This window comes from Poecilia reticulata, chromosome 20 (genome assembly GCF_904066995.2).
Source record: "Poecilia reticulata chromosome 20, P_reticulata-male-v2, whole genome shotgun sequence".
In the NCBI taxonomy this organism is placed as follows: Eukaryota; Metazoa; Chordata; class Actinopteri; order Cyprinodontiformes; family Poeciliidae; genus Poecilia; species Poecilia reticulata.
The window spans coordinates 185,579-213,358 of NC_088849.1; the positions used below are offsets into that span (position 1 = coordinate 185,579).

General features: G+C 38.8%; 1 protein-coding gene and 1 long non-coding RNA gene across 2 annotated transcripts; one reads left to right on the plus strand and one right to left on the minus strand.

The window, feature by feature from the left end:
- Positions 1 to 3,459: 3,459 nt before the first annotated feature.
- Positions 3,460 to 27,761, minus strand: chchd7 (coiled-coil-helix-coiled-coil-helix domain containing 7). The gene is made up of 4 exons (XM_008438235.2): positions 27,492 to 27,761; positions 13,583 to 13,642; positions 13,384 to 13,482; positions 3,460 to 3,771 (listed from the first exon to the last, which is right to left on the minus strand). Exons 2-4 carry the CDS (start codon positions 13,634 to 13,636, stop codon positions 3,667 to 3,669), a joined length of 258 nt encoding a protein of 85 aa, XP_008436457.1. The 5' UTR covers positions 13,637 to 13,642; positions 27,492 to 27,761; the 3' UTR covers positions 3,460 to 3,666.
- LOC145549402 (uncharacterized) lies at positions 17,316 to 19,555 on the plus strand. The gene is made up of 3 exons (XR_014085361.1): positions 17,316 to 17,534; positions 18,418 to 18,542; positions 18,876 to 19,555. It is a non-coding gene; the product is annotated as an uncharacterized LOC145549402 (long non-coding RNA).
- Positions 27,762 to 27,780: the final 19 nt, after the last annotated feature.

Genomic DNA, 27,780 nt, shown 5'->3' on the forward strand with positions numbered 1-27,780 from the left:
AACAAACCTTTAATACTGTATTTTAATTCAATGAAAAGTTCTCCAGAAACCCAATTTGTTCTTCTGCACTCAGCATCTCCAAAGTTTAGTTCTGATATCAAACCAAAGCAATAAATAATATCAACAGAAAATAATGAAGTACAATTCCTGTTTCTAATTAGGAATTAGAAACAAATAAGAATTAAGACATTCATTCACCATAAACCTAAGTATTTTCTAATACTAAACAAATCATTTTCATGTGATTCTAATATAGTCAGAAATAATACAATTTCAAATACATTCATCATTGACTAAATTAATTCTAAAACAAGATAATAGAATTTTAGTCAAAACATGTTATTAATAACTAAGAAAATGTCTTACAAATTAAATGTTAGTGATTTAAAACATTTTATGTTATATTCAGTTTTTTGCACCATGTCAGATGTTAGTTTGGAAGACTTCTCATCCTGGTTACGTGAACCGACCAAAGTTCCCTTTCTCACAGTAATTCAAGTGGTTCTGTCCTCCACCTTCCTGCATATGTTAATTTATGACCTCCTGTCTTTAATGATAAGACCCCAGGGGTCTGAGCCGAGGCTCTCCTGCAGATCTATTTCAATACTTACCCAGCAATAGTATTTGTTTCAAATCACTAACAGAAACCTGTTCAAACTTAAGAAATTGGTTCTAAAAAGGTTTAAACTGTGTTAAACACTCAAAATAATAATTTTTCTCAACACACCCTATGCCAGATCTGTAACCTTGTCACAATTCTGTCTCTGAGCTCCTTGGGCAGTTCCTTCCACCTTATGATTCTCATTTGCTCTGACCTGCACTGTGAGCTGTGAGGTCTTATGTAGACAGGCTGTGCCATTCCTAATCAAGTCCAATCAGTTTAATTAAACACAGCTGGACTCCAATGAAGGAGTAGAACCATTTCAAAGAGGATCAGAATAAATGGACAGCATGCGACTTAAACCTGAGTGTCACAGCAAAAGGTCTGAATACTTATGACCATGTGATGTTTCAGTTTTTCTTTAAGAAATTTGCAAAACATTCTGCATTTCTGATTTTTCTGTCATGATGGGATGCAGACTGTACTTCATTAGAAATAATATGAACTTTTTTGATTTTAGAAAATGGCTGTACTTCAGGCTAACTGTTGGTTTCATTGCTGCCAATCCATCCATCTTCTCCTGACTCCACATAAGTGGAAGATGGATGGATGGATGGATGGATGGATGGATGGATGGATGGATGGATGGATGGATGGATGGATGGATGGATGGATGGATGGATGGATGGATGGATGGATGGATGGATGGATGGATGGATGGATGGATGGATGGATGGATGGATGGATGGATGGATGGATGGATGGATGGATGGATGGATGGATGGATGGATGGATGGATGGATGGATGGATGGATGGATGGATGGATGGATGGATGGATGGATGGATGGATGGATGGATGGATGGATGGATGGATGGATGGATGGATGGATGGATGGATGGATGGATGGATGGATGGATGGATGGATGGATGGAAAGTGACCTGAATATTTTCTGTACCCACGGTGTATCCACACAAGTTTTGCTTAAATTAACATGATGACTTAAGGGACAGAAAAATAAGCATAGTAAAACTTGAAGGGGGCATATCGTGCAAAATCCACATTTTTAATCCTCAATTTTTGTGTGTGTGTACCTTGAGTGGTGCAAAAATTTTAATTTATCCTCTCCTGGTGCTACATACATATCTTTATGTTCTTTTTGGGTTATATCTGTAAAAATTTCTATTGTCTATGATGTTTTTTTGGCTATGACACATTGGCTGTGGAATGCTGAACAAGGACATGACTGAGGGTATAATTGTACTGAATGTTTTCAATAGAATTATTTGTCTTGGGGAAATGCATTCAGTGATGTTCTTGAAGCTTCCGTTAACTCCTTAATTATGTAAAGACTTTGTTTACTTCATTCATATTGTGGTAGCATTCATATTTTAATAGACATCTGACATGCATGACCATAGTTAAAGTATGCTCCCTATTGTAGGCAGTTGGTATAGATAGAGAGGGTGTAAATACAAATAAAACACCATTGAGATGCATTCATTTGAACATGTGGTTCTGCAGGCTCATCGTCTTCATTCTCCTGCTCTGGGGTCAGACTGTGGCTCCAACAGAGTTGGAAGGACAAGTCTTCCCTTGTCAGAATAAAAAGTTTCTCTGGTGGTAGATAATCATACTGCAAACTGCACAAATGGCCAAATGGAAATGCTCTGTGACCTGGAGGAAGGTGGGCGTGAAATGTCTCATTCACATTTAAAAAGATCCCAGCAAAAAAGGAGTTGCTCCAAAATGTGCCTCAGATCAGGGGTCTGTGGAGCTACAATAATTCAAAATTCCGACCAAAGCATTGAAGTTCTACTTTATATAGGCCATAAGTGAATGATTTACATGTAAAAAAGAAGGATTTAAGAGCATATGTCCACTTTAAATGATGTGGAAGTTAAACCACCAATATTGGATTAAGGATGACATTTGTAATCAGATACACTGAAGCCCCACATTTTGCTTACATGGGGTTAAATATCCTGCTTACACATGTAGCCTGACATTTGTGATTTTGACCAGAAACCAGAATACCATCAGTCAACCCAGGAACCCTAAAAAAAAGCTGGTGCTAACAAGAAGTTTCTGTTAATACTGAACTGGAGAATATTGATGTCCTTTAACTGAAAGCATCCTGTCCTCACCATGAATCTTAAGATTTTACTGGAACCTCTCTATTTGATCAAGGACTTGAACCCTAGGATTCATGTTCTTTCTACTGAAGATGTCGTCCTCCTTCAGGTTGTACATGACGCCGAGCAGGATGCCCTGTGATCATATTTACATTGTTCTTCTTCACTATTCATCCTCATCCAATAGACATCCATCCATCCATCCATCCATTTTCTTACACCCTTGTCCCTCAGTGGGGTTGGGGGTGTGCTGGTGCCCATCTCCAGCTGGCGTACCGGGCCAGAGGCGGGGTCACCCTGGACAGGTCGCCAGTCTGTCGCAGGGCTCCAATAGACATGTGCTTCTTAAACATGTTCCATTTTAAATTGACTGCTGGTCAGCACGTCACATTCCAGAAAAATTCCCAAGTTTAGGAGGGATGGTCATGTTTGTGCTCAATAAACCAAAGAACTTCAAAGACGTTAAGGTGTTGCGTTATTATTGTTGAGACTTTGTTTCAGAGGAAGTGGATATGAGAGCGATGTGGACTTTCACCCAATATGCAAGTCTGCATGGACAAAGAAAATACAGAAAGCATACTGAGGCAGTTTGGTCATAAATAATTGGTTTCATATTGAGAACACATAAATGACAGTTTAGATTTTTGAACTCTTTATCAATTATTATTGCTACTATCTCTTTGAGAAGAACATTTCTTATGACAGACCCAACACATGTAAGAATCTTTTTCACAGCTGCTTTTATTGGCTGCTGAATCAAAAATAAACCAATAGACAGTTTCATGTAACAAATTTAATGTCTTCTCTGAGCATTACAGACATTGGTTCCATTTTCCTCTTCAAAGTGGAGAGGAAACCGTTCCTCAGTCACTGCAGTGACGTCTCTCAGTGTAGACCTGGTGTCCTGAGCATCTTTGTGACCGTTGACAGTCAGTAAGGTTTGCCTCCAATGGCACTGAGCATCTCCAGTCTCTCTGCAGCTGTGGGCATTTCAGGTTTAATACCATCTCTTCTTCTCTGCACCATTATGTTGTGCTGCAAAGAAAATAACACAAATAAGAACTGTACTGATCACATGCAACCACTGCTTCATCTTACTAATTAAAATTGCTCTCAAACCAATTCTACACAAACTGGAAACAAGTGCATATTTTTGCATCCTACCCTAAACTGGATTCTACTAGTACGTTCCTCTTAAAAGGAACATTTTCCCTTCTTGTTTCGAAGTGATGGCTATGAATGTCCAAACAACCTAAGATTTGAAAGCTGCAGTTTATTTAGGTAGACAGATAGTAAGTGAAGTAGGTGTTGGTTGTAGGTGTGCACCGACAGCAGTTTCCTGGCCCATTGTGATTACTGATCTTTGAAAAACCTTCTTCTTTTTTTGAAATGTTAGTTTCACTGTTACAAACTCTCTATAAATGACTGCCAAATATACCCAAGTAATGTAAATAAGCCCATTATTCTAAAAGATTGTACAAAACAATGACAAATTTTTTTCTTAATGAACCAAAGGGATATTTATCAGAAACAGAATTAGTAAGAGAAACAAAAGCATTAGCTCCAATAATACCATAAAAAAATTTCCATTGTAAATCACCACCATTATTAAGTCAGTTATTACAACTAAAAACCAGCGATCAGCCTGAAACCTGGGAGTAGTGATGGACTCTGACCTGAACCTTCAGAGCCACATTAAGACAGTCACAAAGTCGGCCTTCTATCACCTGAAGAACATCTCCAGGATTAGAGGTCTGATGTCTCAGCACGATCTAGAGAAACTCATCCATGAGTTTATCTTTAGCTGCATTGATTACTGCAACAGCGTCTTCACAGGTCTGACTAATAAATCAATCCTCCAGCTGCAGCTGATCCAGAAGCTGCTGCTCGGGTTCTCACTAAAACCAGGAAGTCAGACCACATAACACCAGTTTTAAAGTCCCTACACTGGCTCCCTGTAGCTCAGAGAATAGACTTTAAAATACTGATGTTAGTTTATAAATCACTGAACGGTTTAGCACCACAATACTAAATATCTAATATCTAAATGTCTAAATATCTAGCCAACCTAAATGAAAATGAATTTGTTTTGTTAGGAGATTTAAATCTAGACTGGTTGACAGCATCTTCAGATAGCTTAAAAACTGTCTGTGATTCTTTAAATATCACCCAGTTAATTAATTACCCCACTCGACTTAACAACAAATGCCCTCTAAAATCATCACTCCTAGATTTAATTATGACAAACGCCCCGCATAAATATACAGGGATAGGAGTTTTTGCAAACGACCTCAGTGATCATTGTGCTGCAGGTACAGTCAGAAATCTCTAGTTACCAAAACCTAAGCTACGTATTTTGACCAAAAGAGATTTAAAACGCCTAAATGAGCTTTTGTCCATGACTTGCTGCATTTTAACTGGAATAGGCTCTCTCTTTTTGACAATGTTGATCTTGCCTGGCAGTATTTCCATGAAGAGTTTTAAAGACTAATAAATAAACAGGCTCCTGTACGTAAAATTAGGGTAAAGGGGTGAAATAACCCATGGTTTTCTCCTGATATTAGGGATCTGCTTAAATGCAGCTGGGCTAGAAAAATAAAACTGAAGAGCGCTGGCTTTGTTATAGGAAATTGAGGAATAAGTGTACCTTATTAATTAGGAAAGCAAAGTCAGACTATTTCCTTACAGAGATGACAAAAAATTTAAATGATCCAAAGAAATTTTGGAAAACAGTGAAATCAGCTGCTGATCAGGCGCCACTGAGTGACTTTCCAAATTTTGTTTGGAATAAAAGTCAAATTGTGTTTGATAAATTAGCAATTTTAAATTGTTTTAATTAGCATTTTATTTCTGTTGGCTCTCTATTTGATGATTTAAATTCCTCTGGCCCAAATGTAAATACTGATTAGCAGTTTTTGAATAATGATTGTAACTTCACCACTTTTAATTTTTCCCGTTTGTCCAGTTGAGGTTCTCAGAGAATTGAAAAGTATGGACACCAAAAAATCAGCAGGGCCAGATAACCTGGATCCTTTGTTTCTAAAATTAGCTGCAGAGTTCATAGCAGAGCCACCGTCTCATATTTTTAATCTCTAATAAAATTCCTAGTGTCTGGAAGTCAGCATTCGTTTTGCCTCTATTCAAGAGTGGAGAATCGTCACAGGTAAATAATGACAGACCAATTTCTAAACTATGTATCCTAGCAAAAATGTTGAAAAATTAGTTGCAGATCAATTGAAGATTTTTTTAGATTCCAATTGTGTTTTACAAAATGTCCAGTCTGGTTTTAGGAAGAAACATAGTACTGTTACTGCCACTTTAAAGGTTATTAATGATCTTATTCAGGCTCTTGATAACAAAAAGCATTGTGTTGCTCTGTTTATTGATTTATCAAAGGCATTTGACTGTAAATCACAAGCTTTTAATTGACATTGTACACAGGATTTGCTCTCACATCAAGCCACCATGTGGTTAGCTGATTACCTGTCAAACAGAACCCAGAGAGTTCAATTGGCTGGCTTTACTTCTTCTAATCGTACAGTTTTAAATGGTGTCCCACAGGGCTCAGTTTTTGGCCCACTTTTATTTTCTATTTATATAAACAGCTTGTGTGAAAATCTGTCAAATGCTTCTTATCATTTTTATGCAGATGATTTAGTGATTTACTGCTATTCTCCATCACTTGTACAGGCGATTCAGTACTTGCAGTCTCCTTTTACTATAGTTCAAACCTGCTTACAAACTCTGAAGTTGGTTTTGAATGTGGATAAGACGAAGACGATGGTTTTTTCACACTCTAGGAAACTATCAGAGATCCCTCCACTGCCGTAGGGACACAAATTGAGTTTGTCAGTAATTATAAATATCTTTAGATAAAGAGCTTTCTTTTAAAAATCACATAGCAAATTTGCTACGAACACTGAAAATGAAGATTGGGTTTTATTACAGAAATGAATCTTGTTTCCCTCTTAAAGCTAGAAGTCAACTGGTAGCTGCAACATTCCTGCCACTCCTGGATTATGGAGATGTTTTATATATGAATGCTTCAACCAAATGCCTTCAATCACTAAATACTGTGTATCGTTGTGCTTTAAGGTTTGTAACCGGTAGCAGAGTCTCTCACATCGTTGTGAGTTGTATGCAGAAGCTGAATGGCCTCCTTTAAGAGAAACAATCACCTGATGATCCTGATTTATAAATCTCTACTCGGTTTGGCTCCAGCATATTTAAACTCTCTTTTACATAGATCTGTTAATTCCCATTCTTTACGTTCCAACAACATTTTTCTTTTGCATGTTCCACGTTGCTGAACAGAAAAAGGAAAGCAAGCTTTCAGTGTGATGCTCCTTCAGCCTGGAATCAGCTCCAGTCAGAACTGGTTTCACTGGACTCATTTCGAGTGATTCTTAAAAACAGGCAACGAGATTCTTTTAAACAGTGTCACTGTTTTTAAATTGTTTTATACTATTTTATACTTCTGTATATGTATTAATCAATTTTGTTTTGTAACCAGGTTGCTGTGCACAGCAGACTTCTGCCCAGGTCCCCCTTGAAAATGAGGGGAGCGGGTTGGAGTCCCCCCGGTTGTTGAAAAGGGGAGCGAGTTGGAGTCCCCCCGGTTGTTGAAAAGGGAGCGGGTTGGAGTCCCCCCCACTGTTGAAAAGGGGAGCGGGTTGGAGTCCCTCCCATTGCTGAAAAGGTGAACGGGTTGGAGTCCCCCCCACTGTTGAAAAGGGGAGCGGGTCAGAGTCCCCCCCGTTGTTGAAAAGGGGTGCGGGTTGGAGTCCCCCCCACTGTTGAAAAGGGGAGCGGGTTGGAGTCCCCCCACTGTTGAAAAGGGGTGCGGGTTGGAGTCCCCCCCACTGTTGAAAAGGGGTGCGGGTTGGAGTCCCCCCACTGTTGAAAAGGGGAGTGGGTTGGAGTCCCCCCACTGTTGAAAAGGGGAGCGGGTTGGAGTCCCCGCCGTTGTTGAAAAGGGGTGCGGGTTGGAGTCCCCCCCACTGTTGAAAAGGGGAGTGTGTTGGAGTCCCCCCCACTGTTGAAAAGGGGAGCGGGTTGGAGTCCCCCCCGTTGTTGAAAAGGGAGCGGGTTGGAGTCCCCCGTTGTTGAAAAGGGAGCGGGTTGGAGTCCCCCGTTGTTAAAAAGGGGAGTGGGTTGGAGTCCCCCCCACTGTTGAAAAGGGGAGCGGGTTGGAGTCCCCCCCGTTGTTGAAAAGGGAGCGGGTTGGAGTCCCCCGTTGTTGAAAAGGGGTGCGGGTTGGAGTCCCCCCCACTGTTGAAAAGGGGAGCGGGTTGGAGTCCCTCCCATTGCTGAAAAGGTGAACGGGTTGGAGTCCCCCCCACTGTTGAAAAGGGGAGCGGGTCAGAGTCCCCCCCGTTGTTGAAAAGGGGTGCGGGTTGGAGTCCCCCCCACTGTTGAAAAGGGGTGCAGGTTGGAGTCCCCCCGTTGTTGAAAAGGGGTGCGGGTTGGAGTCCCCCCCACTGTTGAAAAGGGGAGTGGGTTGGAGTCCCCCCACTGTTGAAAAGGGGAGCGGGTCGGAGTCCCCCCCGTTGTTGAAAAGGGGAGCGGGTTGGAGTCCCCGCCCGTTGTTGAAAAGGGGTGCGGGTTGGAGTCCCCCCCACTGTTGAAAAGGGGAGTGGGTTGGAGTCCCCCCACTGCTGAAAAGGGGAGCGGGTCGGAGTCCCCCCGTTGTTGAAAAGGGGTGCGGGTTGGAGTCCCCCCCACTGTTGAAAAGGGGAGTGGGTCTGAGTCACCCCCGTTGTTGAAAAGGGGTGCGGGTCGGAGTCCCCCCGTTGTTGAAAAGTGGAGCGGGTTGGAGTCCCCGCCTGTTGTTGAAAAGGGGTGCGGGTTGGAGTCCCCCCCACTGTTGAAAAGGGGAGCGGGTTGGAGTCCCCCCACTGTTGAAAAGGGGAGTGGGTCTGAGTCACCCCCGTTGTTGAAAAGGGGTGCTTGAAGGAAAAGTGGTGCTCCTCCTGGAGCTCATCGTTGGCTGAGCCTTTGCCATTTTGGTTTGGTTTCTTTTTTCCCCTCTTCTTTCTGGTTTTGGCTGCCATTTTAAAGAGTTGGATATCATTTTAGTTGAACAGCCATTTCTGCACTTCTTTATGGGTTTGCCCCTCTTTCATTAATTTAATGCTCTTCTTAACAGTGTCTTGAGCGAGCTTTATACTCTGTTTCTCAAAGACAAATGCACATCCATCATGTGCAACATCAGTTGCCTTGAACCCTTAAGGATCAAGGCAAAAATAAATGCTTAACACCCATTTTTTTCACATAATCAAAAACCTCACTAACTGAACTTGGCACTGCTACTTTTAAAAAAAAGCCCCTCTTAGAATATGATTCAGTTTCACAGAATCAGCAGCATGCACATCAAGCCTGTTGTTTCTGTTGGTTTTCTATGCCTTTACTAAACCTTCTTGAAACGTGCTTGTAGTGTAGAAGAAGGAATTCTAACAAAAACAGAGATTTATCTTGCTAGTGATGTGGGACTGCTATTATTTTGAACACAATTGTACAGTGCCTTGCGAAAGTATTCGGCCCCCTTGTACTTTTCAATCTTTTGCCACTTTTCAGGCTTCAATCAAAGATCTAAAATTTTTATTATTTTGTGAAGAATCAACAAGTGGGACACAATCGTGAAGTGGAACGAAATGTATTGGATATTTCAAACTTTAACAAATAAACTGCAAAGTGGGGCGTGCAATATTATTGGACCCCTTTACTTTCAGTGCAGCAAACTCACTCCAGAAGTTCAGTTTGGATCTCTGAATGACCCAATGTTGTCCCAAATGACGGATGATAAGTAGAATCCACCTGTGTGTAATCAAGTCCCTGTATAAATGCACCTGCTCTGTCATGGTCTCAGAGTTGTGTTTAAAGCGCACAGAGCATCATGAAGACCAAGGAACACACCAGGCAGGTCCAAGATACTGTTGTGGAGAAGTTTAAAGCTGGATTTGGATAAAAAAAAATGTTTCCCAAGCTTTAAACATCTCAAGGAGCACTGAGCAAGCAATCATATTAAAATGGAAGGAGTATCAGATCACTGCAAATCTACCAAGACCTAGATGTCCCTCTAAACTTTGATCTGAAATAAGGAGAAGACTGATCAGATATGCAGCCAAGAGGCCCATGATCACTCTGGATGAACTGCAGAGATCTACAGCTGAGGTGGGAGAGTCTGTCCATAGGACAATAATCAGTGATGCACTGCACAAATCTGGCTTTTATGGAAGAGTGGCAAGAAGAAAGCCTTTTCTCAAAGATATCCATAAAAAGTCTCATTTAAAGTTTGCCACAAGCCACCTGGGAGACACGGCAAACGTGGAAGAAGGAGCTCTGATCAGATGAAACAAAAATCCAACGTTTTGGTTGTATCAACCTTCCAGACCCCTCAGGTTCTGGTTCTGGTTCTGCTCTGCATCCCCAGAACCAGAACCAAACAAGGAGAAGCAGCATTCAGCTTCTATGCACCACAAATCTGGAACAAACTTCCAGAAAACTGTAAAACAGCTGAAACACTGACTTCCTTTAAATCTCAACTAAAAACCCACCTGTTTAGAGTTGTATTTGAAATGTAATCAATTAAGAATTTAATGATGACACTTGACTTAATGTAATGTTTTGATTCTATGTTGCATGACTTTGTGTTTTTGTGTTTGTTGTGATGTAAAGCACTTTGAAATGCCTTGCTGCTGAAATGTGCTATACAAAAAAAATTTGATTGATTGATTGATTGAATGCAAAACAATATGTTTGGTGTAAAAGCAACACACCTCATCACCCTGAACATACCATCCCCACTGTCAAACAGCATCGTGGTTTGGGCCTGTTTTTCTTCAGCAGGAACAGGGAAGATGGTTAAAATTGATGGGAAGATGGATGGAGCCAAATTCAGGACCATTCTGGAAGAAAATCTGTTACAGTCTGCAAAGGACCTGAGACTGGGACGGACATTTATCTTCCAACAAGACAAAGATCCCAAACATAAAGCAAAATCTACAGTGGAATGGTTCACAAGTCCAGACCTGAATCCAATTGAGAATCTGTGGAAAGAGCTGAAAACTGCTGTTCATAAGCGCTCTCCATCCAACCTCACTGAGCTCCAGCTGTTTTTCAAGGAAGAATGGGCAAGAAAATCAGTCTCTCGATGTGAAAAACTGATGGACAAAACCAAGTGACTTGCAGCAAAAGATGGCGCCACAAAGTATTAATATAATAATATTGCACGCCCCACTTTGCAGTTTATTTGTTAAAAAAGTTTAAAATATCCAATAAATTTCGTTCCACCTCATGATTGTGTCCCACTTGTTGATTCTTCACCAAATAATACAAATTTTAGATCTTTATGTTTGAAGCCTGAAAAGCGGCCAAAGGTTGAAAACTTAAAGGGGGCTGAATACTTTCACAAGGGTTAGTTAGGTATGCTATCTTTCTAATCACAGAATCCAATGTTTTCCATTCATTTTTCTCCATCTCTAAAAGAAAAAATAGGGCATTCAATGACATCAAGTGTGGCTTAAAACACAATTTAAAGAAAATATTTGTTTTATCAGGTGTTAAAAATCTATTAGACAATCCTTTTATGAGTCCTTTGGTCTTCGGATAACATATGCTTACATTTTGCCACCTTCATGTCTACAGTCTGGACAGAGTGAATCTAAAATCTTTGAGCCAACGAAACAGCATCATACATGTTAGTTACAACATGTTGGAGCAGATGTTTCAGCATAACAATGCCCCTTTTCTTCAACAGTTCAGAAATCATAGCCATATTGTCAAAAGATGAACCTAAGCATATGGAGAGCTATTTCAGCCAAAATTAAATAAATCAAGAAATTAGTAAGTATATGATTATTTGGCTTCTTTGTTTAATCACCTTTGCAATAATTGCCTAATTTATATTTATTGATATATTTAAACATTTATTTAGACACTCCTTCTGCCAGTTAAAAATGAATTAGCTGAGTTTCAACCCTTCTGTAGTTCTAAGAGCAGTCTAGTGAACCCTGCCTGAGCTTTTTACCATGTGTGCAGTTCTGGCGGGATTGCCAGAAACTAGTTTGTGGTTTCACGAACTGAAGAGTTGACGGGTCACCAGATAGGACGACAATGACATCTGGCAGTTTCTTCATGAGCGTTGCTCTAACACTTCGGGAGTTTTAAACAGTTAAATCTAGTCAAAATGTTTGCAAAAAGAGTAGAAATTAAGCAAACTTAACTTTCTCCTTCTCTGGACATCTGACACAACCTGCCTGTCATTAATGATCTGATCCAAATAGTAACTCATCGCTCTCTTCAGGTGTTTTTTTTCCCCCAGGCTTTGAAAACAGCAGTTATCAAACCACTGATAAAAAAGAACAATCTGGACAAATCACTACTGCAGAATTACAGGCTGATCTCCAACCTCCCATTCATCAGCAAAATGATTGAAAAAGCTGTTTAAAGAATTAAATAGCTTCCTAACAATAACCAACCGCTTTGACTCCTTCCAGTCTGGTTTCTGATCTCTCCACAGCACGGAGACTGGCCTAGTCAAAGTGTTCAATGATATCCATATAAATACAGACTGTGGGAGAACCACAGTGCTGGTTCTGTTGGACCTCAGTGTTGATCAGGACATTTTACTGAATCGACTGGAGAGTTGGGTCGGACTCTCCGGTCCAGTGCTCAACTGGTTTGAATCTTACATAAAGAACAGGGATGTCTTTGTTTCAATAGGAAACTTCTCATCAAAGAGGTCAAAGGTCACATGTGGGGTACCCCAAGGTTCAATCCTAGGACCTCTCTTATTCAATATCTATATGCTCCCACTAGATCATGTTATAGCAGGAAATAAGATCAGCTACCATAACTATGCGGATGATACACAGGCACAATGAACTCTGTGTGCGCTGGGGGGGAGAGGGAGTGGGGTGTTTGACTTTGACACACATCGTATAACTGGAAGTCCGCAAAAAGTTGCATTGAAAGGCCATTAAAAGTTCCAACTTTGCATTATTTTGTAAATAATGACACTTTAGTGGAAAGTTGGCACTTTTAATGGACTTTCAATAAAACTTTTAAAGCAACTTTACATTAAAAGTGTCATTTACTGAATGACACTTCATGACAACAGTCATAGACATTCACAAAGACTCCTTCATGTTTATGACGGTGTCATGTCAGTCTTATGCACACCTTGTCAAACGGTTCCCGAAAAGGATATTTGATTTCCACAAGAAAATGACACAAAGTACCATTTTGTGTTATGTCAGTTTAGCCAGAAAGCCTGGCTTATTTTAGCCAGGATATCTGGAAAATCCTGACTTAATCTGCTACATGTTCATACTACCATTTGTGAAACAGCCCTGAACAGGAAAGGAGCTTGTATCTTCTACATATAGCTGACACAGGTAACCGGTCCGAGCATGTGATCTACATGAAATATCTGATCTGCCAAATGCACCATCATGTAGCCCATTTTCCTGTTGTAGCCCCAGAATCAATTCTGTTCCAGGACCTGCCTGACCATGTAACAACTCCACTCTGGCATACAGCACTACAGAAGCCTGGTGTGAATTCAGACTTCGAAGTGGTTTGTTGTGTGTTGTTTATGCATATGTTCCTTTACTTTCATCCTGATGATAAATTAAATAAACTCACCCAATATTTTCTGCAGTTCTTGTATCTCTGGAAGTAAGCTGAGCACTTGCTCCTATCATAGTTGCAGGAGTCCAAACACTTGTGAGAGGCATCACTTTCCTGAAAGAGTAAATGTAAATGTACTGAACTTATATAGGATCAGTTCCAATCATAGAGCAGCACTCAGTATCGTCCAGCATGGGGAGGATCAGTAACTTACTTCTAAGCAGGGGTTTATGTCCTGGTTCGAAATCCTTCGGGACGTTTTATCCATTTAGATCTGTGAAGAGAAAAACAAGAAAAGTTATAGTTTTGAAATTATTTGTTCTTAGAAAAACTTTTAGCAAGTCAGGAATCATCGTTTCAGTTTAACTAGGACAACTTCCTGGAGGGGCTGAGCTGCTACTGCCTTTACCGCTCTACTTTTTCTGTGAATTTAAAAAAAGAAATGTGCACTTTACAATCGGCCGGAATTCCTTATATATAAAACATTTTAACCAAATTGAAAAAAACTGACCCTGACTGTATTGTTAACAAGGATCAACTGGAACAGATGTAGCTGACTTAGAGATATATCTGTACAATTGAATTGAATTGATTAGATATTTCTGTACATAAACTGGTTTAGTTGTTCTGCAAAGTACCTTGAGATGACATTTGTTGTAAACTGACATATCATTTTGTAAAATCAATAAGTCAATTGAAATTTAATTTAAATAACATGGTCTGAGTTGTGTTTTAAAGGGATTACATTGGAACCTGATTGTGATTATGACAGAGAAATAGTGTAGATTGGCTTAAATTAGAGGTGTGCCAATCGATCAGCAACCAATAATCGACTGATTTCCGTGAAAAAGTGTATGATCAGTGATCGCCGATCACCGTCTCTTGTGGCCGATCATCAAAACCTATCACATTGATCTCACTTCGCAGCCTGCGTGTGCAGCTCATCTCCTCGTTCCTTCACACTGCAAAAGCGCGCGGCAAAAAATCCTGTTGTGTGGAACTTTAATTCTCTGAGAGTGAGTGGGAACGTTTGCATGTTGATGCAGAAAATTACCTCGGGGATGAAGTGCGACAAAATATATCGACAAACCGAATCTAATATGACATGTAAAAACAAGCAGTTGATGGAGTTTGGGCACATCAAGGCCCACTGAAGGAAAAAAGGACATCCAGAGCAGCCAGACAACAGGCTGGCCAACACTCACCCGGATTAGCATCCTGGTCAAAAAGCTCAACAAATAACCAGAAAAATAATGTAAGTCTTCAAGCTAGCGGTGTAAGACTCTGGTTTTGCTCTCGCTCTTGGACCACCGCTACAGGTAGTAATATTTCACAAACGTAGCGCCGCTCAACCTCCACCGGACAGTGAACTGTCACACCGAACTTCTGCTTAAAGCTGCAGCATGCAACTTAAAAAAAATAAATAAAAAGATTTTAGATGTATATTAGAATATGTCTAAATTAGGTGACTTTTTTGCCAGATAATATTTCCATTTTGCCAGATAACATAGTATCATTTATACCGAAAGCAAAAAATTAACAGCCATTCCAGGCGATTGGCAGTGATCGGCAGAGATTGACCTCATGGATGATTGGTATCGGAATTGTCAGCAAAAAGTCTGATCAGACCATCCCTAGTTTAAATATAAAACTTTTACATTTTAAAGCAAGTTGCAGAGTTCAAACATCTGACCATACAGACTATGTTCATATATAATTTTTAATTTGTCATTCTGGAGAAGCTGATCACTAATGTCCGAGTGCAGCCATGTCTCCGTAAAACACATTAAACTACATTCCGGGTATTCCTTCTGGCTCCTGGACAGTGATGTTAGTTCATCCATCTTGATAGCCATCGGTCTCATGTTGCCCATGGTAACAGAGGGGAGAAACGGCTTACCACTTCTCTTCTCCATAAACTTCCCGTTTGCTCTCCTGCTCTGTTTGTTTCCTCCTCTGTAACCCCAATGTGTCCTTAAGAACTCCTCGGGGATTTCAGTGGATCTGGACTCCATGCCAGCTGGTTTCAGTGCAATCAGCTGATCCCCGGTGTAAACAATTAGGCCATGTTGTTGCACTCGGCAGAGTATAAAAAGTATCCCAACAACGAAGAAAAAGATTATGACTTTCTTAGTCAACATTGTTGAAGATACTCTTCTGGCAAAGTAAAAATAATTAAAGTGGTAAAATAAAATAATTGAAAAAATATTTAAAAGGTAAAACGATGAGAGGAATAAGTGCAACAGGCTGCGTACATGTTATTTCATGCGTGTGTTAAATGCTACTATGTGATGTGGCAAAATTAAGAAATGATCTGGTAATAAATTCACCTAATTTAGGCATAAAACATGCAAAATCCTTGCAGGCACAATAGTACAGCTATTGTGTGAAAAGGACAACTGAAAAACCTGCAGTTAGTAAAGGAATACTTAACAGTAAAGCTCTCAGTACCATAAATTGCACAAGAGTCAAATAAATCTGCCTATATCAAATAAGGCACATTTGATATAGGCAAGAAAAAATGAAACATTCATTCAGAGTCAAATGCAGGTTGTATCAAAATAAGCAATCCTGAGTTACTAAATCCAAACTTCCTGAGAGCACGGCTAGCTGAGTAACACTGGCTCTGATTGGCTGGTTCTGACTGAGCTGAATAATTCTGCAGAACACAAGAGGAGGCAGAGATGGATTTGTTTTTTAATCAGATTGTTAGAACATAGCGAAAGTTTTATTATATATATAAAATCTTTTTGTTGTTGTTTGTTGTAGTAGTTACATGCTGCAGCTTTAAGCAGACATTTGGTGTGAGGTCACTGCTGAGTTGAGCGGCGCTCTATTACCACCAGCAGCCCGGAGCGGCGGTCCAACAGCAATATCACAACCAGCATCTTACATCACTACCTCGTTGACTTATATTATTATTTGTTTAGCTTTTTGACCATCATGCTCTTCCGGGTGAGTGTTGGTAGCTGTGCGCTGCTTTACCTGCTATCTGGCCGCTCCGGATGTTTTTTTTGTTTGTTTTTTTACCTGTATTGAGTCTTGATGGAGCCAAATTCCGTCAAGTGTTTGTTTTTTAAATGTCATATCAGACTCGTTGTGTTGCTGCATCTTGACTTCACCCCTCAGGTAATTTTCCGTTGCAACACGCAAACTTCCCCATTCACTGTTGTGTTAAAGTTCATCACCACGTTGCTTAGCAGTGAGAAGGAAAGAGGAGATCAGCTGCACATGCAGGCTGCAAAGTGAGATACAGGTGATCGGTTTTGGAGATCGGCGATCGCCAATCATACTTTTTCACGGAAATCGACCAATTATGATCGGTGGCCAATCGATCGGCACACCTCTAAAGTTATCTCTTAATAGAGAACTTACTGTAGCTGAAACACGTCACACATGCAAATCATATACAACATCAATGCAACTTCAAAAAGATTTGATTCAAAATGACAATGATAGAAAGATGCATTTCAAGTTAATATTTATAAAACAATATTAACATTGAGATAAAAATCTAAATCTATACATTTAAAAGAAATATGAAAATTATTATGATGAAGAGACATGACACTGAATAAGTTGCATGAATGGCCTATTCAATGTCATTGTTAAAGGGTTAATAGAGGACTGATGTTATGATGACTTCCTGAAGGCAGAGAAACAGTATGGAAGTAAATATGTGCCATCAGAATTTGAATAAAAAATGCATCTGAAACTTGAATGTTGTATATTTGCGCTTACTTTTTCAATTTCAAAATTAGTTCAGAATACAATTTTGACCTAAAAAAAAATTCAGTATCATTATTTGTACACGTTTGCAATTTTCATTTGTTAAAAAAATTCACATTCCTATTTCAAAGTGACGAAATTTTCAATATATATATTTTTCAGTGTTAAAAAAATTTAGCATATAAAAAAATTCAACTTTTAAACATTCAAATGCAATATTTTCACTGTCCTAAAAATTCAACTTGCTCAAATTCGCTGTCTCAAATTCAACATCTAAAAATTCGCTGTACAAAAATGGCGAGGTTACTTCAGGTCACAGACATTAGCAATCGATGTCAGATTTCAACACCCAGCCAATCACATGACCTAAGCGTCATATTGAAGAAATACCAGCATCACTGAGGTCAGCGACCATGGAGGCGAACCCAAACCCAACGGTGAGTCTATGCTTTCATATTTCTGTAGTACATTTTATTTTGCGCATGAACTTTGATACATGATATTAAAGCTTGATTTAAAACACGGGTTTGGGCCGTTGTTAATCTTACGCCATGTAATGCTGGCATATTAGTTCTCGCTACCTGCTAGACCTCCACCCCCTTCTCTTGGCTGTCCCACACCCAATTTTCCCCTGTTTTATTTAAAAAAGGAATATCACTTGCGCCAAGTCTAGAATCTTTAAAGATAACTGATGGGTGGCGACTTTCCGGGTTGTTTGTATGTTGTCTTAGGTGAGACTGAGACAGGCAGTCTTAGTAAAAGTCGTAATTTTCCAGGAGATGCTACCGCTAATGTAGAAGCTAACATGGCTGCCTTGTGTGCTTCAAGGAGGGGCTGTGAACTCTACCGACATTAATTATAACCACAACCCCATTCTGTTCATCTACTGTGTTGTTCATGTGACTTCATTTATGAATAAATTAATACATTTATGGTCATTATAGCGTCATCCAAACGACTGCTTCTCTTATCTGACAAGTGTTGATGTATATTAATTTACATTCTTTTACTTTGCGGTACAAAACGTCGTTCTGTTACCTAGCAACATTAGAAACTACCTCCTTTGTTTTTTTCATTTGATTTTAACTCATTTTGAAGAAAATATATGCTTGGAAGTACAGCTGTTAACTTATTTTAGATTAAATATTATTTAATTTGATTTCTCAATACTGACCTACTGATTTCAAAATACTTTTTTATTTTACTGACAATGTTTTTGACATATTTTTCTTCTTTTTTCTTTTCAAGGAACTTCTGCTGGATCATATTTTTGATAGACTCTGTGATTGTTTGGAGCCATTTCTATTTCTACAATTACAGATGGTCCTGCAGTCAATCAGTTAGCCACAGGTGAAGAAGCAAAGTGATGACGGTGACGACAGCGATGATGTCTTAGAAGCAGAAACTGCAGGTGACAGGGTTTCTCCATCAGTTTCTCAAAGAAGGTAAAATGTCTGTATAAACATTTGGCCAATGTTTGTTATTTTGAGAATGATAAGACGTGCATTACATACCAGCATAATACAGTACATTTATTTTCTTATAATCATGTCTTACAACACTGCACAGATAAAGCTGATAAAGCTTTTCAGGTTGATTAGTGAACATGGCAAAAGGTTTTCAAATGATTTTTGAAGGATATCACATTCATATTCATTAGTTTCTTAGATGGAAAAGACATTCGCATAAAGTCTTATCTCAACGTCAGCTTTATGAATGATTCCATCTACAGGAAACTAAATCACCATGTATCTTAAAAAAATTTATACTTTTCCTAGCATCTTCAGACAATCTGCACCAGCTCATGAGATTTTGGGTTGGCTGGGAGGCTCCATGGCAGGAAGTGAAGCCTGAAGTAGTGCAGTCAACTGGACCAAACCACATCAGGGCCACTTCATCCACCTGCAGTGAACGTTTACGCCTTCCAAGCCATTATTCTACCTACCAGGCTCTGTATGCTGACATGATGGTGTCTTAAATCGGTTGGGACTGGCTTTGGTCTTCTTTGAGAACTCAGTGCATTGGTGTTTCATTTGTTCAATAATTGCATTTCAATGTGGCAATTAAGTAAAAATACAAAGTCATTTTATTATTAGCTTTTTTTTTCTTCTTTTTTAGAAATACTGTTCATCATTCACCGCAGTCTTGACATTAAGTTGTTCTTTAAAGTGACGACTAAGTAGCTGAAATGTTTGTCAAGCATCCCTGTAAATCTTAAATGTTACTATGTTCAGAGTTTCTGAGTCAGCACTGTTTGTACAGGAAATATGAAACGGAAACTGTTTTTATGCAATATTTTATTGAATGTTCATCTATGCTTGAAGTATTAGAAAATAAATGAAATTAGACAAACTTAACTTTCCCATTCTTATAATGCAAGAAAATGAAGGTCCTACACAACTGTACCTACTAGGTTCCTTTTGAGAAAAGAACAATCAACTCACAAATGTAGAACATTTTAGTTCTTTAACATGTCTACCATAAAAACACTATGATTCACTTTTCCAAAGCACAAATTTGACCTTTGTGGTAATATGATCAGCACTTAGCTTTACATTTCATAAATGCTGAATTTTGAAACTGGACAAGTTTCACAGAGTGAAGAACTGTTCACAAAACAGAACTGCAGCATTATAAATGTCACAACCAAAAGACAGTGATGTGCCTTTTGGGTTTACTGCGTCTCTTAAGGCCATTTGTTCGTCAGTCGGTTGGACAACTTGAATTTGGTACTGTGACGTTTGACTCTTCCTGAAGAGGAAGCCCGCTCTCTGTACACCCTGGAAAACACAAAGGGATCAAGAGAACTCAAAATGTACTTGACTGCAGATTGCTATGTTACAAATTAAATGAATGATAGTATACATGCTACACATTAAATTATCCAATTAAAATGTACCTCTGTCAAGGCAGTGTGGGGTTCAGGAATTGAATGGTGTGTAACTTAATCAGAATTTGCTTATAATTACAACATTAATCACAAATTTTAGCTTAGCTCAAACATTCTTTGTAACCAAAGATATATTTTGGAGATACAAAGTAGTGGGGATTAAAATGATTTTAATAAGTTAACAGCTGTACTTGCAAGCATACAAGGCAGCCATATTAGCTTCTACATTAGCGGTAGCATCTCCTGGAAAATTACGACTTTTACCAAGACTGCCTGTCTCAGTCTCACCTAAGACACATACAAACAACCCGGAAAGTCGCCACCCATCAGTTATCTTTAAAGATTCTAGACTTGGCGCAAGTGATATTCCTTTTTTAAATAAAACAGGGGAAAATTGTGTGTAGGACAGCCAAGAGAAGGGGGTGGAGGTCTAGCAGGTAGCGAGAACTAATATGCCAGCATTACATGGCGTAAGATTAACAACGGCCCAAACCCGTGTTTTAAATCAAGCTTTAATATCATGTATCAAAGTTCATGCGCAAAATAAAATGTACTACAGAAATATGAAAGCATAGACTCACCGTTGGGTTTGGGTTCGCCTCCATGGTCGCTGGCCTCGGTGATGCTGGTATTTCTTCAATATGACACTTAGGTCATGTGATTGGCTGGGTGTTGAAATCTGACATCGATTGCTAATGTCTGTGACCTGAAGTAACCTCGCCATTTTTGTACAGCGAATTTTTAGATGTTGAATTTGAGACAGCGAATTTGAGCAAGTTGAATTTTTAGGACAGTGAAAATATTGCATTTGAATTTTTAAAAGTTGAATTTTTTTATATGCTGAATTTTTTTAACACTGAAAAATATATATATTGAAAATTTCATCACTTTGAAATAGGAATGTGAATTTTTTTAACAAATGAAAATTGCAAACGTGTACAAATAATGACACTGAATTTTTTTTAGGTCAAAATTGTATTCTGAATTAATTTTGAAATTGAAAAAGTAAGCGCAAATATACAACATTCAAGTTTCAGATGCATTTTTTATTCAAATTCTGATGGCACATATTTACTTCCATAAAACAGGCACAATTTAAATGCATTAAATTACAGAGCCAAATTTAAGTAGATAGTATTTCCCTTTTAAACACAATAAAAACTTTTTATTAAGAAAAAATGTAGTTCACTTGAATTTACCGTATTTTCCGCACCGGATTATAAACCGCAAAGAATAGACGCCGCAGTAGAGGCTGGAGTTACGGTATGCATCCACTAGATGGAGCTGCACTAAAGGGAATGTCAACAAAACAGTCCGACACCGGTCGGCGAGGAGAGTCTTCCGCGACTGGGCCGGACAATGATAAATTTCGTATTCTGAAGGTAGTTGGTCACGAGGTATTTAATTTAAAAAAACTTACTGAAAAAAAGAGGAGAAAAGTGGATCCACATTCTACAGCTAAAAACAGGAGGTGCAGAAAAAAACAATGTCAGAGTTTGCAGTGACCACTTGCTAACTGGTAATGATCATTTAAATTGTACTTTTAGATATTTTGTTAGACAGATTCTTTGAAATACAAGCATTCATATGTAAGGTAAGATATATTTGTATGTATGAGCTGTGACTATTTCCCCACTCTCTCTGGCCACGAACCATGTTTTTAATGGGGTTTCTGTAGATTTCTGTGAATGGTTGACATACATTGTAAAATGAATTTGGGTTTGCAAAAGCTAAATATATTATAGCATATAACACCAGTTTTAAAGTCCCTACACTGGCTCCCTGTAGCTCAGAGAATAGACTTTAAAATACTGATGTTAGTTTATAAATCACTGAACGGTTTAGCACCACAATACATTAAAGATCTGTTATTGTTGTATCAACCTTCCAGACCCCTCAGGTTCTGGTTCTGGTTCTGCTCTGCATCCCCAGAACCAGAACCAAACGAGGAGAAGCAGCATTCAGCTTCTATGCACCACAAATCTGGAACAAACTTCCAGAAAACTGTAAAACAGCTGAAACACTGACTTCCTTTAAATCTCAACTAAAAACCCACCTGTTTAGAGTTGTATTTGAAATGTAATCAATTAAGAATTTAATGATGACACTTGACTTACTGTTATGTTTTGATTGTTGATTCTATGTTGCATGACTTTGTGTTTTTATGATGTTAAGCAGTTTGAAATGCCTTGCTGCTGAAATGTGCTATACAAATAAAATTTGATTGATATTTACAAATGGATCCAAGCACATAGAAATAACAAGGGTTAGCTTGTTGTTTGCATTAGCATTATCATAGACCAATTACTTAAAATAGCACAACTCGCTACTCACGCAGACAGAAACAATCGACAGCCATTTACTACTCCTATTGATCCTAAATGGTTGATCCAACCTGAAACTAAATAATTGTATCCTTCCAAGCTTTTGAAATCTTCCAACTGGCTCATTGTATAATAGGAGGTTTGCAGCACCAGGAAGTTAATTATGTCGTCGCCTTGACGCTGGGTAAATTCTCAAGATTATATGACAAGTCTTTTTTACAAAGACAATATGGGTCATTTCCTAAATATACACATACTTTTTCGAGATACCTCATCTGTGGCAGCACATTTAGGGTACATGCTGTGATCCACGTTGCTCCGTTTTGAACAGGAGAAACCCTGAGCCACATCTGAATTTTGAGCGTCATCCGGCTCACGTGTCTGCGACCCAGCAGTAGAAGCATTAAGACTTGTTTCTGCCCTGGTGAGTAGTGAGTTGTGCTATTTTAAGTAATTAGTCTGCTAACAATACTATCATTAACGCAAACAACAAGCTAACCCGTATTATTTCTATGAGCTTGGACATAAATAAGCTAATTTTTTTAGCTTCTGCAAATCCAAATTCTATAGAGCCCCCTAGGGGATATGGGGATTTTTTTCTTTTGTTTTACCTCCCAAAATTGTGTTCTCTTGCAATAATGTACTAATCAGTTCATGTGGCATAACTGAATAACGTAAGTAGTAAGCCTTTTCTTACTTTCTGCTATAATATAAAGCTTTCATGAGGTTTTTCACATCTTGTGAAATATCTCAAGTTTTATATCTTTTTCTTTAGTACAGAAATGCACCACAAACCTTTGATATAGACAGAAACTTTCCATAAGTAGGAAAGAAATAAAAATGCATCCAAACTATTTGGACTGTTTAATGGTTTAATGTGCAGTTCTGTCACACCCTTACATAAAGAGAGGCAGTAAATAAATCGATTTTTAATCAGTTTTTTGCACCAGAGTTAAGAATAAACACTGACTGAGGCTCTTTAAATGTGTATATATTTGAAATTTTAAACTGACATTTGTGACTGTATATAAAATAGACCATCAAATATTGCAGTAAGCATATTGCAAGGGAATGCAGAAGAAATAATGTTCCCCATATCCCCTATTTTATATTACCTTACATATGAATGCTTGTATTTAAGTAGATGTCCAATTAAATATCTGAAAATATATTTTAATGATGTGATCCTGTTTTCAGCTGTAGATTGTGGATCCACTTTTCTCCTCTTTTTTTGGTGTAAGTGTTTTAACATTAGCTCCCTTGTGTCCAACTACCTTCATTATACGAAAATAACATTTATCTTTCTCTCTATTCCAACAACCATACACAACACAAACTTTCAGAAGTAAACAGGCTGCATTTACTTCCTGACCCCAATTGACATTGTGTGATTTTGGTCCCAAGTCATCTGCAATCCAGCAATATGTGGGGAAGGCCTAAGAAGTAGTCTTTTCAGTTTCTTTAAAAGACAGAGGCCTAATTTCACGTTAAATTTAGAAGTGTAACAATTCCTCGAATAATTCAAGTACCTCAATTATTAAAATGCCTCTAGAAAAATGTATCCGCTTCAAAGCTTCGTTAAATTAGGTTTTATTATTTAGCCCACTGTGTCCCCCGGGTGATTATTTGTGTTGGGCTGCGCTCTCACTTCCGCCTATAAGTTATAGGTAAGTGCTAATTGTTAGCAGCATAAAATCACATTTTCAAGTTCAGTCTGGGAGAATTTTTTTTATTGATAATAATGTCTGGATTTTGATTGTTTTCGGGGACCAATAAGCAACCTTAAGTTGAGTGGCGCGATGCTTTGAGTATGACAGCCTCTCTCTTACCGGAGCTGCTGCCTGACGGCGGTGAAGAACGTCGCAGGTGTATTAGACACCTGCGTGAAGCTGACACCCCACCCACGTCAAAAAATCCAGCAAATAGTCTGAATGGTTAGTGCTCCGTTTGTGCAGGTTTGTGCCGTTAAAATTTTCGTTTGTGCAGTTTTGGTTTCTGAGATATTAAACATTATTTTTTAGGTCATCTAGAGTTCACCATCCCCCCATATCGCTCCAAAACAAACCAAAGTGGGCTAGTTCGTTAGTGCTCCGTTTGTGCAGGTTTGTGCAGTTAAAATTTTCGTTTGTGCAGTTTTGGTTTCTGAGATATTAAAAGTTATAATTTTGGCCGATGACGTCACCATCCCCCCATATGCTCCAAAACAAACCAAAGTGGGCTAGTTCGTTAGTGCTCTGTTTGTGCAGGTTTGTGCCGTTAAAATTTTCGTTTGTGCAGTTTTGGTTTCTGAGATATTAAACATTATTTTTTAGGTCATCTAGAGTTCACCATCCCCCATATGCTCCAAAACAAACCAAAGTGGGCTAGTTCGTTAGTGCTCCGTTTGTGCAGGTTTGTGCCGTTAATATTTTCGTTTGTGCAGTTTTTGTCTTTAAGATATTAAAAGTTATAATTTTGGCAGATGACGTCACCATCCCCCCATATGCTCCAAAACAAACCAAAGTGGGCTAGTTCGTTAGTGCTCTGTTTGTGCAGGTTTGTGCCGTTAAAATTTTCGTTTGTGCAGCTTTCGTCTTTGAGATATTAAAAGTTATAATTTTGGCCGATGACGTCACCATCCCCCATATCGCTCCAAAACAAACCTAAGTGTGGGCTACTTCTTGTAATTCTTCAGATTCTCAGCTGTTGTACAATGTGTACATTTTGTTTTGAACTTCAATAAAGACTTAGAACAAGAAAAAATGTGTCTCATTTCAAGAAATGTTTTAAGATAGCAATGTTTTTTCACGAACGTAGCGCACAATAATTGAATCCTGCTAATAAAGGACATGCAGCCTGACCCTAACGTAATGTGTATAACCTGTTCAACTGTGCTTTGATTTCGGAGGTGGTCTGAAGAATTATATTCACATTGTTGATGTACTGTCTGCTGATTATGCAGCAAACGTGTAAAAAATTACATGAGCCTATAAAGGCCAATTTGCTAGTTGAGCATTAATTTGATTTTACCTTGTTAAAAAATCAAAATCGGGGTTGAAAAAATTCCAAAAATGACTTATTCAAAACGATTTGAGACCGCTAGAATATTAACGAGAGGTTGAAATTACACTTGCTCTGCAAAACAAGATGGGAGGGGGGGGGGGTGGGCAGGAGGCTCACTACAGTGTGGGTGGAGCCAATCCCAGTTGTGTGAGAACTATGTCAAAGTTCGCAAAACATGTCTCCTTGAAGCCCATACACATTTAATTTAAGAAATTGGATGAAATGAAAGTCGTTGCATTGAAACTATATTTACTAAATATTAAGTACATTACTTGGATGAACTTTGAAATAATGACACATTTCCGTTTTACTCGGCAAAATCTTTGCTCAAGCAACTAGCAAATTGGCCTTTATAGGCTCATGTAATTTTTTTACACGTTTGCTGCATAATCAGCAGACAGTACATCAACAATGTGAATATAATTCTTCAGACCACCTCCGAAATCAAAGCACAGTTGAACAGGTTATACACATTACGTTAGGGTCAGGCTGCATGTCCTTTATTAGCAGGATTCAATTATTGTGCGCTACGTTCGTGAAAAAACATTGCTATCTTAAAACATTTCTTGAAATGAGACACATTTTTTCTTGTTCTAAGTCTTTATTGAAGTTCAAAACAAAATGTACACATTGTACAACAGCTGAGAATCTGAAGAATTACAAGAAGTAGCCCACACTTTGGTTTGTTTTGGAGCGATATGGGGGGATGGTGACGTCATCGGCCAAAATTATAACTTTTAATATCTTAAAGACAAAAACTGCACAAACGAAAATTTTAACTGCACAAACCTGCACAAACGGAGCACTAACGAACTAGCCCACTTTGGTTTGTTTTGGAGCATATGGGGGATGGTGACGACATCTGCCAAAATTATAACTTTTAATATCTTAAAGACAAAAGCTGCACAAACGAAAATTTTAACGGCACAAACCTGCACAAACGGAGCACTAACGAACTAGCCCACTTTGGTTTGTTTTGGAGCATATGGGGGGATGGTGAACTCTAGATGACCTAAAAAATAATGTTTAATATCTCAGAAACCAAAACTGCACAAACGAAAATTTTAACGGCACAAACCTGCACAAACGGAGCACTAACCATTCAGACTATTTGCTGGATTTTTTGACGTGGGTGGGGTGTCAGCTTCACGCAGGTTATTTATACAGGTGAGTGGACAGACTGAACACTACAGGTGGCTGCGCTGTTGTTGATGCTCAACGCAAGTGAAGCTTTACAGATGAACCAGAATATATATTTTTTTATATCATCCCGGTCTCAACAAATTTGTGGAGGAGCGCGTCGTGGAGGTGCATAGCTGGTGGATGTGCCTCTGTGTGTCACAAAGTTGTCAAATCCCATCGCTAACATGAACACAGAAGCCATAATGGCTGGGAAACGAGAGAGTTTATCTATTAAATTGACTGAAGTTGAATGCATAAACTAAAACTGGAGTATAGACATTTTTTATGAATGTATAAGAGCCTGGCTCTTTATTATCAAGTTGAATATAATTTCAGATTTTTGTATAACCTGTTTTTGGTGAAAGTGAGCTATTGATGCACGTTAATTATCTAAACTACAGAAAAGTTATTGTTAGGGATGCTCAAATATGGAAAAATTGGACTGATATTGATATTCGTTAGTAATACTGCTGTTATGTTAGCTTTACCAATATTTATGTTTTATCTGATTACTCGATTAATTGTAAGAGCCCCCTGGAATACTCGATTACTACAATATTTGTTTATTTAATAGTTAAATTATTAAGTCAAAATTCTTTTAGGTCATATATATATATGGCATTTTTATAACTGAAGGAATCAGTTATAATATTGTGCCATATTATGGCATGTTCCTGGAAACTGAATAGTACTTCACCTTTAAAAGCGCGCAAGCTTAAGGTGGCAAAAAATGAATAAATTGAGAGGATGATATGTTTATGAGCTGATAATTATGAGCCACTTAACGGAAAGTGTGAGTGTTTGGACCTGAGGGGAGGAGCGAGAAATGAATGAATGAACTGATTAATGGACCTTTCGACAAAAGCAACGGGTTTGAAAGTGTCATTGGTTCGTGAGGCTTCATTTGGCCATCAGCTCTTCTACCTGTTCAGGTGTCATGGAGAAAATCCACCTACCTTCACCAAGAACAGCTACAATACGACGCTGGGGAGACTATAGGAACCGCAGTGGACCCGCACGGCTGGAGGTCATGGCTCAGTTATGAAACAAACCGGAGTGACGGACGCTGCTGTAGCCCGTACTGTCTGCTAAATCCTCTACTAATTAAATCATATGACGTCCTGCTCCAGAAGCTACAAACAACTAGCAAACTCGTGCTTCCAAATGCACTGTGACGCCTGCTACAGCGTATCAGGAAACTCCGCCAAAGTCGTCGTCACCTGAACGTAAAATCCAACCAATGAA